The sequence below is a fragment of the Lissotriton vulgaris genome, chromosome 11 (assembly GCF_964263255.1).
Source record: "Lissotriton vulgaris chromosome 11, aLisVul1.2, whole genome shotgun sequence".
In the NCBI taxonomy this organism is placed as follows: Eukaryota; Metazoa; Chordata; class Amphibia; order Caudata; family Salamandridae; genus Lissotriton; species Lissotriton vulgaris.
In genome coordinates this window covers 1041268219-1041285023 of record NC_141699.1, presented here as the reverse complement: position 1 = coordinate 1041285023, position 16805 = coordinate 1041268219, and the positions used below count along the sequence as shown (strand labels likewise).

The window sequence follows — 16805 nt, the reverse complement described above, 5'->3', positions numbered from 1 at the left end:
GTGCATGACTGTTTTGCCGGCACAAGACGGCTGGTCAAACCGACATGCGCACTTATTGTGCACAAACCACTCCTCCTCCTAGACTGTGACACCAGCCCAGGCCCGCCCCACCCTAACACAGTGGCATAGCTACTAAAAATAAAATTATAATAATGATGTTATTATCGTTTTATCTTTCCTTTTTCTCTGAGAGCAGTGGGGCGCTGCTCTTCCGCCTTAACAGAGGAGCCGCCTCTGGTCTAGACTCAGGAGACCCCATCTCACCAGCTCTCTCAGGAATGACGCATCCTTGGGAGGCCATCTGAGAATTGCAGTCCATACCAAGCAGGCCCTCAGTAAGAAACCCAACCAGTTGGCTTCCAACCCCACAAAGCTCTTTCTCAGCAATGTGCAAATTGAGATATTGCAGTAAACTATGACAAGGGGGGCTCACAACTCCACAGGCTTCATACATCTGATGTGGTGACGAAGCTCGAGTGTGGACAGGTAGCACACTACACTGTAAGGGGTGCTTGGTTGGAAGTGTTGATGTGCAGCATAGACTATGTGGGCAGAATTTAGGTGTCATAGGAGCAACAAACACAAGTGATGAACAAAACAGGATGCTAGAGCTTTGCTTTATTATTGGCAACTGTTTATGAAAATATGAAGATGGCACATGATGCCTGGTGAAGTAACATTTGTAAGGGTTATCACACTGTTTAAGCACTATGACAAGATTAGGTGGTTTTTCAACTGGCAATTCTAAGGTCCTGATTACGAGTTTGGCGGATGGGTTACTCCATTATATATATATATATTTATTTATTTTTATTTATATTACAGCGTGCAGCTACCCCAAGGGGTGTCCCGGCGCCGACAGAAAGAACAACAGAGGCTGAAAGAGTCTATTGGCTGAAAAGCCACGTTTTGATAGATCTGCGGAAAGACAGAAGGTCAGTTTGTAGACGGAGGGGCCGTGAAAGCGCATTCCACAAAATGGGGCCGAGGTAAGAGAAGGAACGCCCTCCCATACAAGCCAGTCTGACTCTCGGGACTTGGAATTTCTCTTAAATATAGGATCTGAGAGTACGGGAGGGAACGTAGGGGGTGGCCAGCTGTTGTACGTAGTCGGGAGCCTTAGCATGCTTAATGCGGAACATGTACGTGAGGGCCTTGAACTTGACTCGATTCTCCACTGAAAGCCAGTGGAAATTGATCAAAGACCTGGAGGCTGAGACAATTTTGGGAACTCGACAGAGCAATCTAGCAGCAGAGTTTTGTACTCGCTGTAGTTTACAAGATATTTCTTTGTTGACACCCAGATAAATATTATTACTGTAATCCAGCCTGGAAGTCACCAGGGCCTGGACCACAGTACGCTGGGTATGAAAGGGGAGCATCCACATAATCTTCTTTAGCCATTTCAAAATGGTAAAACAGGTGGCAGCAACCTTGGCAACTTGCTGCCGCATGGAGAGAGAGTCATCCATGATGAAGCCAAGATTGCGCACCTGAGTAGCCGGCTGAGGTAGCGTACCCATTTCTGGAGGCCAAAGTTGAGGGCCTACAGAGATCGCGATCCTTGCCTAAGACCAGAACCTCAGTTTTGTCGCCATTAAGTTTCAAAAGATTGGCGTTCATCCAAACCATAACTTTACTAAATAAAATAAATTACATTATAAATGTGACCGATATCCTGTCCGCCATATTACGAGTTCCATTATATTCCATTGGATATAACGGACCTCGTAATACGGCAGACAAAATATCTGTCACATTAGTGATGGAGTAACCTGTCTGCAAACTCGTAATCTGGTTCTAAGGGTGTCACGTGTAGAAGGGATCAATGAAATGTTGTACTTCACTCAAGGATCTTCATATTCCATTGGATTGGAATGTCAGAGCCTTTAAAAAGTCGATTATGGATCCATGAAACATGTGACGACTGAAGTGTAATTCTATGGTGTCTACATACAACTGAAAGATTTTTTTATTGTTTTTGAAGATTCTGCCTTTTATCTTTTCAATTATTGAACAATAAGCTTTTGTGTTTATTTTCAGTACTGCCTGTATGCAAATTAAGTGGGAACCTGTTGGGACGGAAAGTTCCTTCTCATGTTAATGGTCGTGCACCCTTACCCTGAGTGCCCCAGCTGTAATGAAATCTGGATCCCTAATGCTGATTTTGTTGACATGGGAAAACACTGATTATGTATGCGCCATGGCATAGGCCTGTCTCACAGAATGCAGTCTGCTTGTAACGGGAGGGTCACCCAAATCACTACCCTCATAGAAGTGAAAGGCAACTGCCTTTACCAGAAGTTAAGCAGTACAAGCGTGGTGGTGGCAGCATACCGTATAGTGATCTGTTACAGTGAACGGGCCCTTTTAACATGTGTCACTGAAGTGAGGCCTATAGGCTCACTCTTTCAAAGTTCCACTGCTGTGTACTTAACTCACCTTTAGCCTACATCGTGTTGGCGTGGAGTGCTTCACAGTGTGTGTGTGTGTGTGTGTGTGTGTGTGTGTATGTGGGTGTGTGTGTGTGTGTGTGTGTGTGTGTGTGTTACACCTGCTGGGTGTACGTGCACCTGTCAGTGGTACAATACAGGAATGATGCAGTGCTGTGCAGTGCTTGTATATGTTACATGCATGTGCTGGTTGTATGTGTGCCTGTGAATGGTACAATACATGAAGGATGTAGTGCTGTGGAGTGCTTGTATATGCGTTATATATTTGTCCATGTGACTGGTACAATACATGGAACACTCTGGGTTCCATTTTTGCCAGTTCATGTGGGGTAAGGTATGCACACTCCAACATCTGGGGGTACAAAGGCACACACAATAGATGGAATATTACTTAAATTTAGTTCTCAATTCTCCAAATATTTGAAAATCTTGTTATAATCACCAAGATCCTGGAACATGGGTAAAAGTGGACCAGATATTATAGGATACAGGACTCGAGCTGATGGCATTCAATGTGGACTTGGAGCACATTCAGTTCCCAGTTCTCTCTGAGTACAAAAAAAGATTAACTCAAAAGAGATTGGGGGCAAAGGACGTTGGCACTGAGAATCTTGATTGCACTCTTGATGTGCCTAGAATTGGAGGGACATGGTCAAAGGCCATGCCAGCTGATTCCATGACAACACTGTGAACAGGGTCTGGCTAAAGGATGGGGCACAGAGGGAGTAAGAACAGACGGACTGAGTCACAAAGGTAAATGTACACTTTTGTGTATGTTTATGAGTGTTTGCTATACACAGAGGAATTTATGATCGTATCTTCGCGAGGGCAGAGTCTCTGCAACTAAAAAGGACAGTCCTACCTTTTTATGTGCAGAGACTCCACACCCGTGAAGATACTACTTGTAAATCCCTTTGTGAGGTATGAACACAAACAATCACAAACGTACACAAAAATGTAAATTTACCATTGGGAATCAGGCACAATGTGTCATGTGCCTAAGATGACTAAACCTTGTGACCAGGACATGGGGTGCAAGGTCTTAGACTCTGCTCAACCTACAGAGGGAAGGATCGGGTGGAGTGGAGCCCAGATGCTAAGTGGTTGTTCGCGCAATGAATGACTATTTGCCTGGAATTGACTCATTATAGTCTATCCAGTTGGCCAGACTTCCGGATGGGGGCCTGTGGGGGGGGGGGGCTTGGGGGGGGTATAACAGTGCCTTCCTGGATTTTCCTGATCAGTTGCTTTTAGTGAGTTGGGCTGGCCTTGGGTCTGGCACCTTGAGTCCTTGCTGTGGGTGGGACCATGTTTAACACCATCAGTGCTGCAGCAATTCCCCCTCTGTGCTGCAGAACGTTTACTCCCATTGTTCATGACGAGCTCAGCTCGTCATGAGCACACGGCTAGTGTACTGCATGACGAGCTGAGCTCGTCATGAGCAGCGAAGGGGTTAAGTGGGAAATCCTGATCCTTATGGAAAGGTGGCACATGCACTTCAAGGTTAGGAAGAATTAGAAAAAAAATGATTTACAGAGGTAAATCAGCTTTGCGCATGCAAACAGGGTATCGCTTACTGATCCAAAAGCGTGACTGGAAATATGAAAATAGTGTCATCTCAGGAATAACGTCCCCTGAATCAAGTGTGCGCAAACCCAAGGCATTTCAGAGAAGAAAAGCCCTTCATCAGGGGAGATTGCAGTGCCATGAGTAAAGAAACAAAGGTCTGGCGTCTAAGACGACCGTCGACTTAGACGCTGGAACTTTGTTTGGGTCTCTGCAAGCATAATTTACTCAAAGCTTTGTGTTGCTATGGCACAGAATGCGTTGAATTCTAAAAAAATGATGATTAAGTAATCATGATGAAGGAATAAACTCTAATTGTGAATCGGATAGCATTTCAATTTTTGATCAACATTGGATTACTCCATTTTTGGAACCTTAGCTGTGCATTCAGGGGACGTTACCCCGGGGGGATGCTTTTTTCCTAAATCCTGATCTTTCCCGTTGCTTGCTGGTTGGTTGATTATAACCATCTCTGCTAGCTTGAGATTGACAGTTTATTGTCATTACCGTGAGTAAGACTCCCAGTGGGCGGTACCTCCTGCGAATGAGACATAACGTTGCTTCCTGTTTTTTTACTAATACAGAATTAAGCTGAGTCGCCCATGAAAAGAGTTCATCTTGACGGTCAACAAAAACAAATAATCTCAGGTAAAAGAATTCATTACTGCAAATTATTTTCACAGATCCACATGTGATCTCACCAAATGTAGACTCCAAATCGCCAGAAGCCTCTGTTGCAAGACTCACATCTCTCAGAGGACACAGACACCGTGGCTCTCACCTCTCACCAAAAGTAAATCAGTGATCATAGAGCATAGCTTCAGAACTGTTATCAAAGCCCTGCTCTTGTCATTCCTTGCTGGCAGCAAGAACCTTTTTGTCGTGATTCGATACCCGTCTCAACCCAGTGAAAAATCTTGCACTAAGCAGCAATACTCATCAAATACCCCGGCACTCCACAAGCTACAATGGCCTTTAATGCAAGTCAGGATCACCTTCAAATGTGGCTTTATCATATTTGCCAACCCACCACACGTCCTGTGGTGGCAAAAGCAACAAACACAGTAAGGACATCACCAACCTTAAAACAAAGAAATAAAGTTGCACCGTAGCCGAGAGATGCAGACTAACGTAAAAGGGATCTCCAAGTATCTCATTGTTAGGAATTGTAAATCTTTAAGGAACATCATTCTCAATTGTCTACCTAATATCTTTACATAAATACAAATGTACTGCTGAATCTTAAACGTTGTCGGCATCCCTTGTAGCAAACACTGCTGCAGTGTATATGTTTTTATGCTGTTGAATTTAAATGTTTCAATTGTAACTTCTGAAAATGAATAAACCAACCTTACAAAATGAATAAAGAAAGCAAAAAGGAAAACAAAACAAAGCACTTGGGATCTGGAACTCCATCCCAACAGAGATCCAAAACAACTCCTCAACTCTTACATTTCAGGAAGAAATTAAAGATGGCCCTCTCCATGGGAGAGCCCAAAACAATAAGAACCCACTATGATTGCTTAGCCTTCCTGGCAGCCAAAAGAGAGCCCTCCCCTTTGCAAACAAGCCTTACCAATCCCTTACTTTGTACTCGGGTCTTCCACTGTGTAGCACTCCTTACTTAATAAGTTGGTTTACCCCTAATTCATTTATATACAGATGCCTAAAAATAAACAAATGTGTCACTAACATGTGATGCACAGATGTGTGATAAGGGCAGGTATGCAGGAAAATGTAGGCATCATGTAGGCAACATATCTGTACATAATTAAACAACAGGGGGTGGTGATGGACAGAGTTTCTGAATTGAGCAGAATACTCTCACCCAGTCAAGAGATCAGGGCTTAATCCAACACCGTTTTTTAGCTCACTGCACCATCCCAGCTCAGAACCTGGCTATATGCAAATTAGTCTGTCCCTGGCCCAGTGTATCATGGGAACAGGGCAAACCAAACTACCAAGCCAATTCTTTCACTGGAAAGGAAACAAGCTACCGGGGACCGGTTTCTGGCATTTCAGCCGTCTTCGGCCCGGCTTGCTTTAATCCTGGCCCAGATCCTTGTACTGGGGTGAATGTATGACATTGTTCTACATTCTGTCCATCAACTGTGTTTTTTGCAACATATCTGTACATTACACACAAGTATTGTCCAGCAGGGTTTACACAAATGAGCATCAGCAGAGCAACTTCTGAGGAGTGCAAATAAAGGATCAGACAATAATCTGTAGGCTTAAACAGGTGAAAAGGTACACATTTACAGCATTTAACATGACCTAATTTCTGAACATAAATAATTTCTCAAGTGGTTATTGTGGAAACTAGACATCCTATCTAGTTTGTATTAGAGGTGTAACAGAAAGTGGCAAAGTACCTGTACTGTCATGAACTTTGTTTCCATTTCCTCTGCTCTGTACAATTTTGTATTCATTTCCTTCTTTTCGATTACTCTGTTTCGATGAATCCCTAAAGGGGAAGTAAATGAATCACTAACAGATATTTATTGATTGTTTGTTTCTTACTTACACAAAATGTTACATTTTTATTTTAGGATATGAGGTATATTTTATTTATGCAGCAAAGACACTTGTGTTAATAGTCAACCTTAGCATACATAAATTACATTATCAGTCCTCCTCATCACAGTCTTTACTAGGTTGAAATCAACTCTCAACCTGCAAACTGTCATTTGCTCCTGGCTAATAGACACGGCCACTGAAACTATGTGAGTACACTGTGTTTTTAAAATGTAAACTTTTTTCTATGTCAAAGTGATAAAATGTTACAAAAACTGAGGGAGGTGAGACGGTTGCCGGGGGAGGGGGGGCTGAACTGCAAGCCCAGTCCTCTTTGCAGCAGGAAGCCGCCGACCTTGCTCCCTTGCGCCCGGAGGCGCCTATAAGTTCCGACTGCACAGGAGGTAAAAATGTTGCTATGGGAATGGTGGGAGATGTACTGTAAGCCCAAGTCCTCTTTAAGGCAGGTCCCCGATGTTCTCCCTTGCACCCGGAGGCACAGTCAGGTGACTGAGAAAGTGGTCTATGAGGGAAGTGGATGTCTGCAAAGGTTTGCTAAAATATGGGGTCCATGGAATGAATATCGTGGGCTAGCAAGAAAAAGTAAGAAAACAGTGAGAGCTGCCCTGCGATGGGTGTGGAGTAGAAAACGATTGCACTATTAATGGAGTGACCTTTTTATTGCCTAGTTTTGCAGCAACCATGATGCGCATGTCAGCCAATGTCCATAACTCTGGGATATATTAAATGACAAAAGTAGGCCCCAAGAATATGGTTAGTTGTGAACTTCCTGTAATGTACCAACTATATACTGCATGCTGTATGCTCAGATACAATGCAATAGCCATGAATGATAATCTGTTTCTACAGAAATTAAATTTGCAGCACATAGAATGAATCAGGAACAATGATTTGTTGCTATTGGCAATTGCATTGTTTTCCATAAATATTGCTCAAAGCAAATAACACTGACAACAGTATGACATTAGAACAAGTGGTCTTTTATGTCTGAAACATTCATTGGCATATTCAGTGCTATTCTGGCTAGCCCTCAATAGTCTGATGGTGCAAGCGTGCACCAAAGAAAGCTACACTGTTAGGTAGAGGTGCCAGGGTTTGAAGGGTCTGAGAGGAGACTGTGATAATCCCATCTAGGCCTGCATAGACCTGAGTCAACATACTTGCAAGGTCAATGTCTCAACTCACCTTTGTACTCTTGCAAAGGTTGAAGTGCACCTGCAGAGGAGAGTTGGCATTAGTCAGATGCTCAATGAAGCATAAACTGTCCCTCGCCCTGGCATGTTTCTGTTGATCTGTTGTTTTTTGCTGGGGTCGAACCTCGCCATGGCCTGAGCTGTGGCATTGGTTACTCTCACAATGCCTTTGCCACAATCCAGCACCTCCCTAACAACCAGATTCCGAGGATATTGTGGCATGTGGGTGTTAGGAACTGAGCACAGCCCAATCCACAACATTAAACTATTCAAGAGCTGTTTTGCCTTCAGGTGGCTGGACTTGCATTGGTTGGCAATCATGGGGTGGTGGGTATCCTATTTTTGCTGTTGGCTGCTTCCTCTTCTGGAGGTGACTGAGGAGTGTAGGAAATATTTGTTGATGAGGAAAGGGAGATGTGTTGCAGGTGCAAGTTCACTGTCTCTTTTTCCTCATGTGTACTGCCAACAACTTTACCAACATGATGACAAACTATGTGCTGCATTACTCACCTACAATTGCCTAGTGTGCCACATAACTAGCCTTTACTTGCCTCAAACATTAGTTAATCTTGCCACATACATTGTTTTTCAATTGCCACATGCTTCCTATGGACCTTTTCAAAGAACTTGATTCTGTTTCATCTCTTACTTTTATAATTAAATTCTTGTCCATTATTTATGACACAAAATTCCCCACCTCCACTGAATACATCCAACACTATATCAACTTGAAACTGTGAAGGGAGTAGATTGCCAGGAATGGGAACAGGAAAGGATGGAATGCAAGTTTTGTGATGAGGAAGACCTGCACTCGGAGTAATGAAAATGACCATTATGTGATCAGAGTATCAATACCTACGAGAGAGAGTTGCTTCGAGCCGCCGCAAGACGTAGCTTCTTCAAGTGGTTTTTTCCTTGATAATGCGCCTGGGCAACCACTGGTGAACTGAAGCAGGAATCGCACAGCTTACAGTAATCATTCTCCGTTGCCATAATCACCCGGCATCCATGTTTAGTGGAAGCCATCTAATAACAAGCAAAATAATATTTAAAAACAGCATTGGTTTCTTCCATCTGTCACAATCCCACTCACAACCGTACATTATAAGGCCACAAGTTACAATCACTTCTTCTGAATACTGATGCACTATATGACTTTTGGACTGTGGAAGGCAAATGTCCATCTGAATGAAAGGATAATCTGCTAGTTAAGAAAATATCAATGGTGCATTCAATACGATTAGACACAAATAACAACCAATTTCAAAATACAACTGATCTGTTTCCCACAATAGTGCCTTATACATCTAAAACATATGTACTATCAATTATCTTCCATAGAAACCATATGTAATTGGTCAACTGGAATTTCCAACACTATAAAGAAAATTAGGAAACAAATTCTCTGAGTCAAGGGCATGAGAATTGTTTCACTTAAACAAACTTTGAGAGGAAAGGTAGTTGGAATTGTCAGCCAGCTCTATGTACTCTAATGTGCCATGTATGGGAAGACCCACTGCTTCGCCTGCAGCTGCCACTGAACTCCTATTCTAATATGTTACATTACTTTATGTTATGTTATATGTTATGTTACACTGATTTATTAAGCGCATGGCTACCCCCAAATGGGCTTCCCAGCGCTGGCCTGCTACAACTCATAACAGAAACAGAGACCTATGTTGCAAATAGTCAGGTCTTCAGCTATTTCCTAAACCAGAGGTGATTGGAAATTTACCACAGATGTAAAAGCAAGTTGTTCCATAGTGCCAAAACTATCACTCCAAAAGAGCGTAGTCCCTTCCCGACCAGATTGATGCAGAGCATCACCGCCAAATTTGGTCGTATAGACCTGGTAGAGCTATGAGGCAGAAGCAAGGACAACAAACTTGATGCACCCAGCTTATTCATATTCCGGTGAGCAATGCACAGAGCCTTGAAATGAATAAGTTTCTTCATTGGAAGCCGGTGCAACTTGCAAAGTAGCTTAGAGACTGAGGAGAATTTTGGCAGGTGGAAAGGGAATCTCGCCACTGTGTTCTGAACAATCTACAGCGTGTTTTTTACACATCTGATGGCATCCAAATACAGGATGTTGCAATAGTCAAGGCAGGAGGTGATTAAGGACTGAATAGTCATCCTTCAGACCTGGGGGTGGAAGAAGCCAATGATAGTTTTAAGACTTCTAACGGTGTCAAAGCAGGCAGTAGACAGCGCCTTAACTTGTGGCTTGAACGAAAACTCGCCGTCAAACAAAACACCAAGATTTTTTACAACCTATTAGGCCAGGGTGGTGAGTGGCCCTAGCACACTAGGCTACAAATAATCTCCCAATTCATGGTAATGTTTGCCTAACAACAGGATCTCAATTTTATTGGCATTCAACTTCAGGCAGTTAGAGTGCATCCAGTCTGCAATGGTGGTCATGAAGCTCGAAAACTGACAGCGCTCTATTCATACCCCACCGACAGTAAGACAAAAAGCTGGGTGTCATCTGCATACAATATCAAAAGAAATCTCAAAAGACTTCACCACATCAGTCAACAGCTTTACATAAATGATAAAGAGGGTGGGACTTAGGGCCCTGAGGGACGCTGTATTCTAGAGTTATCTTCGTAGATGAAAAAGGAGGAGATGCCTGAAAGGATCGATCTCCTAAGAAAGAAGCAAACCAGGCTCAAGCCTTGCACCAAACCCCAATCTCTAGTAATTGTTTGTAAGAAGTTTTTTTGCCTTCTGTTTCCCCCTCACTGCCCCGGATTGTGCCCTCACCGCTCCCGTCCCCGCCGCTGCGTCCCCTGCGGCCCCGCCCCCTCACTGCCCATTCGCTGTCCCTGCCTCCCGCCTCCCAGCTGCTCCTCCCTCCCACATCCCCATATATGGCGGTCGCGCACAGTGGGCGTGCCACTGGCGCGCCTAAGGCAAGCCCGTCTGCGCTTGTCCATGCCTGGACCGCGCCCAGCGCCAGAACCCCTGGCCCCGGCGAATGCCACGACGCCCGACTCCGCTACGGTGCCAGCACCCTCCACGCACTCAACTCCGGACGAGAACACACCTGCTACCAGGCCACCCTGAAGCGCACCCAAGGACCCTTCACCTGCCGGAACTGCAGCTTCACCAGCATCCGCCCACCAAACTTCCGCCCAGGAAAGAGCCCAACTACCTCAGATGCATCCGCCTCAACACCCGCTCCCCCCGCAAACACGCCGTTGAACTCTGGGACCCCCTCGACTCAACCTCCCCAGACGTCATCTTCCTGACGGAGAACTGGCTGAACCCCTCCCCAAAACCCGACATCGCCATAGCCATCCCGGAAGGCTACAAGATCACCCACAGGGACCGCACCAACAGAGTAGGAGGAGGAATTGCCATCGTCCACAGGAACACTCTCAGAGTCTCGACCAACACCGACACCCTCAGCACCGCCGAACACCTGCACTTCCAAATCCACACCGACCCCAACACCACCCTCAGAGGAACCCTCATCTAAAGACCCCCTGGACCCCGACCACTGTTCAGCGACTCCATCGCCGACTTCATCAGCACACACGCCCTCGCCTACACGGGCTACATCCTCCTCGGGAACCTGAACTTCCACCTCGAGAACAATAACGACACCAACTCCACCACCCTGATCGACAAACTTGCCAACCTAGGACTCAGACAGCTCGTGACAACACCCACCCACTCTGCCGGCCACACGCTTGACCCCACCTTCTCCACAAGCCCTCACATCTCCTTCAACCTCACCACGAACCCCACTGGACCGACCATCACTGCATCCATTTCACCTTCAGGAAGCCTACCACGCACCACCGCACCCAACCGATGCCTCGTCCCAGCTGGGGCAAAGTCACCGAAGACCAGCTAACCACCACCCTCGCCCAGAGGCCACCCGCCGACCCCACCGACCCAGACACCGCCGCCCGCAACCTCCACAGTGGATCAACGACTGCGCCAACACCCTCGCCCCGCTCAAGAAACCCTCCAACAGCCACACCAGCAATAAAGCCACCTGGTTCACCGAAGACCTCCAGGCCTCCAAACGAACATGCCGAAAACTGGAGAAGAACTGGCTCCATGAACGAACACCGGACAGCTACGCAGCCCACAAGAACGCCACCCACAGACACCATTACCTCATCAGAGCCGCAGCGAGGGCCTCCTTCAAAGACCGCCTAGACAACAACGCACACAACAGCAAAGAGCTCTTCAACATCGTTAAGGAACTCTTCAACCCCCAGCTCCAACACCAACGACATCCCACCTTTGCAAGACCTGTGCGACTCGATGGTCACCTTCTTCCACTGCAAGATCACCGTAAACCACGACAGCTCCAATGTTACGACCGCCCCGACTACCACTGAGACATCCACCACCACGTCCACCACCCGCACCAACCGCCTGCTCTCCTGGACCTGCATCAACGACGAGGACACCAGCAAGATCATGAACACCATCCACTCCGGATCACTGTTAGACATGCCCAAACCACATCTTCAACAAAGCCAGCACAGCGTTCGCACCCATCTCCGGAAAGTAATCAACATCTCCTTTGAGACAGCAACCTTCCCGGAAAGATGGAAACACGCCGAGATCAACGCCTTACTCAAAAAGCCCAAGCCGGACCCCAAGGACCTGAAGAACTTCCGGCCCATCTCCCTGCTCCCGTTCCTGGCGAATGTCATTGAGAAAACCGTCAACAAACAACTAACCCACTACCTCGAGGAGAACAGCATCCTGGACCCGTCCCAGTCCGGGTTCCGCAGCAACCATAGCACCAAAACCGCCTTCATTGCCGCCACCGACGACATTAGGACCCTGCTAGACAACGGAGAAACAGCAGCCCTCATCCTCCTGGACCTGTCAGCCGCCTTCAACACGGTCTGCCACCGCACACTACAAATACGCCTACATGACGCCGGGATCCAAGAGAAGACTCTGGACTGAACCACCTCCTTCCTCTCCGGCAGAACACAGAGCGTCCGCCTCCCCCCCTTCCACTCCGATGCCACCGAGATCATCTGCGGCGTTCCCTAGGGCTCATCCCTCAGCCCAACGCTGTTCAACTTCAACATGGCACCCCTCGCCCATGTCGCCCGACAGCACGACCTCAAAATCATCTCCTACGCTGACGACATCCAGCTTGTCCTTTTCCTCACCAAAGACCCTCACACCACCAAAACCAACCTCCACGAAGGAATGAAGGCCGTCGCTGAATGGATGAGGAACAACCAACTGAAGCTGAACTCCGACAAGACGGAGGTCCTCATCCTAGGCTCTATCCCCTCAGCTTGGGACGACTCCTGGTGGCTGACAACACTAGGAACAGCCCCGACTCCCACCGACCACGCACGCAACCTAGAGGTCATCCTCGACTCCACCCTCTCCAAGACTAAGCAGGTCAACGCCGTCTCCTCATCCTGCTTCAAAACCCTCTGAATGCTCCGCAGGATCTTCAAGTGGATCCCCACCGAAACTAGAAGAACATTCACCCAGGCCCTCGTCAGCAGCAGGCTGGACTACGGAAACGCCCTCTATGTAGGAACGTCGGCCAAGCTCCTGAGACAACTGCAACGCATCCAGAACGCCTCGGCACGTCTGATCCTTAACATCCCCGCCGCAGCCACATCCCACCTGAAAGACCTGCACTGTCACCCCGTCAACAAGAGGATAACCTTCAAGCTCCTCATCCACGCACACAAAGCTCTTCACAACACCGGCCCGGCTTACCTCAACAATGACTCAGCTTCTACACCCCCACCCGCCCGCTCCGCTCCGCCGGTCTCGCCCTTGCCACAGTCCCCCACATCCGAAGAACGACCGCCGGCAGCAGATCCTTCTTCCACCTCGCCGCCAAGACCAGGAACACCCTCCCCACCAACCTACGGCAGACCCAAGACCTGCTGACCTTCAGAAAAGTCCTCAAGACCTGGCTCTCCCCCCCCCCCCCCCCCCCCAGCTCCAAGACCCTCATGGGTATGTAGTGCGCTTTACAAGTGTCCTGATTGAATGATTAATTGCTGTAGGAGAACCTCATGGGACACCGTATCACAAGTGGCGCTTACGCTTAATAGAAAAAGCACTGCAGAACTTATCTCATCAGCCGATTGTGGCTAAGCCTCAGTCACAGTGAACAGAGGGGATTCAGTACTGTGGTCTAACAGTTGCTACTTCTCTAAGAAATCCACCAGAAGATTGTTTCTCCACTACTGGGTCGATAGTTTTTAGGCAGGGCTGGGTCTAGAGAGGGTTTTTAAAAAAAGGAATAACTTGAACGTGTTTCTATGCAGTGGGCACCACAGCAGTTGACAAGGAGAGATTTGCTAGACTTACAAATGTAAGAATAGGGATCTCATGCACTTTAAGCATAATTTCTAGTTTAATAGGACCATCAGGAAAGCCAGACTTAACTTTACACATAGAGATTTAAAAGAGATAGTGTCCAGCAATTCAAACTCTACCAGCCCACCCCCCTGCAGAGCACTCCTAGTCTTTGAAAAAGGACATCCAGTAACAGATATGAGGATGTCACCAGGAAAATATACATAAATGTCATTGACTTTTTTATGAAATAGTGCTCAAGCCTGCCACATTTCTCATCAGATGCTTCAGCCGAATACGAGCGTGCTGCGGGCTTAGGCAAGCTTTAAACTAGGGCTTACATTTATTTTGAAGCATTGCTGCTTTTTTCATGTCAGATTTTTTGTTTGTGAAAAAATCTGACATGTTTGGCCATTTTATGACAAACTTTGATGGTCCTCGTATAATTGTTTTGCTGTGGCATCGTAAGATTTCCTTCAGGTGTACTCAAGCACCTTACATCACTGTTCTACCTCAATCAATTTTGTATCAAACCAACTAGCAGAAGACCTCTTTTATGCTTACCCGTATGCACAGAAATGAGGTCGTGCAAGGCAGGTACTAACCAGGAGTTAGACTTTAGTACAGCTGACTCAATAATCAAATCATGCTTAGGAATACTTTCCTGGATAAGGTTAAAAAGCTATTAATATCTAATTTTTGCAAAGGCCTTCCAATAACAGTTTTGGCTTCTGCCAGACCTGAAGCACATGGGATTCTCAATTCAATAGGGACCATAAAGTGATCTGACCATGCCACCGGGGAAGGGGTAAGTACTCAGAGGTTAGGTAAGCTAAAAAAAATAGGGTCCAATAAATGCTCCACCTCATGCGTAGGGCCTGTCACTAACTAGGTCAGTTGAATGGCTTTCAGATAAGTAGGCTTTTTATACCTCGTAGGGTACTTTGGTCCTGACATGGGCTGGCCCACTAAAATGCTGACTTCCAGGTGGCACAGCCTAACCAAAATAGGCGACAGGAAGCATACTCCTGCGCAGAACAAATGTGGAGTAACAACACTGCAAAGACCGTCCAAGGCAAAAAACTGCCTACTTCTTCCCCAATGCCCCGACACAACACAACAAATTCTTCAATACAGATTTTTTTTTTAAATCGCTATCCAAGATAAAAAAAATTGCACAAATTATAAAAACACACTAAAAACAGACAGAGATAAATTATGGGGCAGAGAAATCGCGAATAATAGATGGGCACGTCCACGAATTGAGCCGCTTTTTATAGATCATAGGACACTACGGTTCTGGCATGTGCTGGTCCACTAGAAGGCTAACTTCCAGGTGGCATAGCCTAACCAAAATGACCAACCTGAAAAGTACATCTGTGTAGAGCAAATGCAGAGTAACAACACCGCAAAATGGCCAAACTCCTTTTTTGGAGTTCATTATGTGATTTCTCTGCTTTTTACTGAACATTTGATGTACCTTATTATGCTCCATGTTTAACAGCTAATAAATTTGGAAAAAAGGTTAATTAGGAACTGGTTTAACTAAAGGACAACACCTGACAAGAGACAGCAATGACTATAGGGAAACAAAGTGCATGGTACAAAAATATAGACTTTATTTAATTAGATTATGACAATTTGTTTATAGTTAATATAAAAACACTTTTACTTTGTTGCGAGTTTTTCTGTGTTCGTGCCTCCACTATACATGTGATGGTTAATCTACATATATATATACACATAGTTTGGTTCTTGGTGCAGTTCAATACATTTCAAAGGAAATCATTATTTGAGAACTGTATGGAAGCTTGTTTCAACACACTATACATAAAAACATGGCTAAATATAACAACTACGCGCGTTTCGGCTGAGGGCCTTCATCAGGGAGCCATGTGAATGTCCAGGTGAACCTGGATTGAAATGGTGCAGATTCTCACAGGAAAGGGGGTCAAATTTGTCTGGAAAGCAGGACTGTCTGTCTGGAGATGCTTTATTGATTGTTTTACTCGTTCTTCCTTAATGGGGTTTTCTGGTATCTGTAGATCCAGTTGGGTTTGAGGACTGCTGTCGAATTAATCCTGCACAATTATAGGGCTGCGAGCTCCTGTCGCCAATGAGGTGATGTGGGGAAAATCTTTTGGATTGTGTCCACTAGTTCTCCGATTGGGGGTCTGTGGGCGTCTCTGCGAGCACTGACATTTATCGGCCGGATGCCGTCATGGCGGTGAATGGTAAGGAAAGGTTCTGATAGGAGGATTCCGTTCGTCTTCCGATGGGGGGATCTGGCGACGTCTTTGTGGATAAGACCGGTGTTTTTATGTATAGTGTGTTGAAACAAGCTTCCATACAGTTCTCAAATCATGATTTCCTTTGAAATGTATTGAACTGCACCAAGAACCAAACTATGTGTATATATATATGTAGATTAACCATCACATGTATAGTGGAGGCACGCACACAGAAAAACTCACAACAAAGTAAAAGTGTTTTTATATTAACTATAAACAAATTGTCATAATCTAATTAAATAAAGTCTATATTTTTGTACCATGCACTTTGTTTCCCTATAGTCATTGCTGTCTCTTGTCAGGTGTTGTCCTTTAGTTAAACCAGTTCCTAATTAACCTTTTTTCCAAATATTGTACCTATCCCGAGTTAGGAACTCTAGTCGGGGATACCCCCTCCTTCCTTGCATAACAGCTAATAAATTCCTGTTCTTCCATAATTAAGG

General features: G+C 45.7%; 1 protein-coding gene across 2 annotated transcripts in view; it reads right to left on the bottom strand.

Moving 5' to 3' along the window:
• Positions 1–16805, bottom strand: part of ZMAT3 (zinc finger matrin-type 3) — a 60587-nt gene that overhangs the window by 3130 nt on the left and 40652 nt on the right. For both annotated transcript variants that reach the window (XM_086944937.1, XM_086944938.1), the window contains 2 exons: positions 8610–8776; positions 6395–6486 (listed from right to left, as the gene is read on the bottom strand). In XM_086944937.1, the coding sequence (XP_086801063.1) occupies positions 6395–6486; positions 8610–8776 (259 nt within the window). The remainder of the gene's footprint in view (positions 1–6394; positions 6487–8609; positions 8777–16805) is intronic.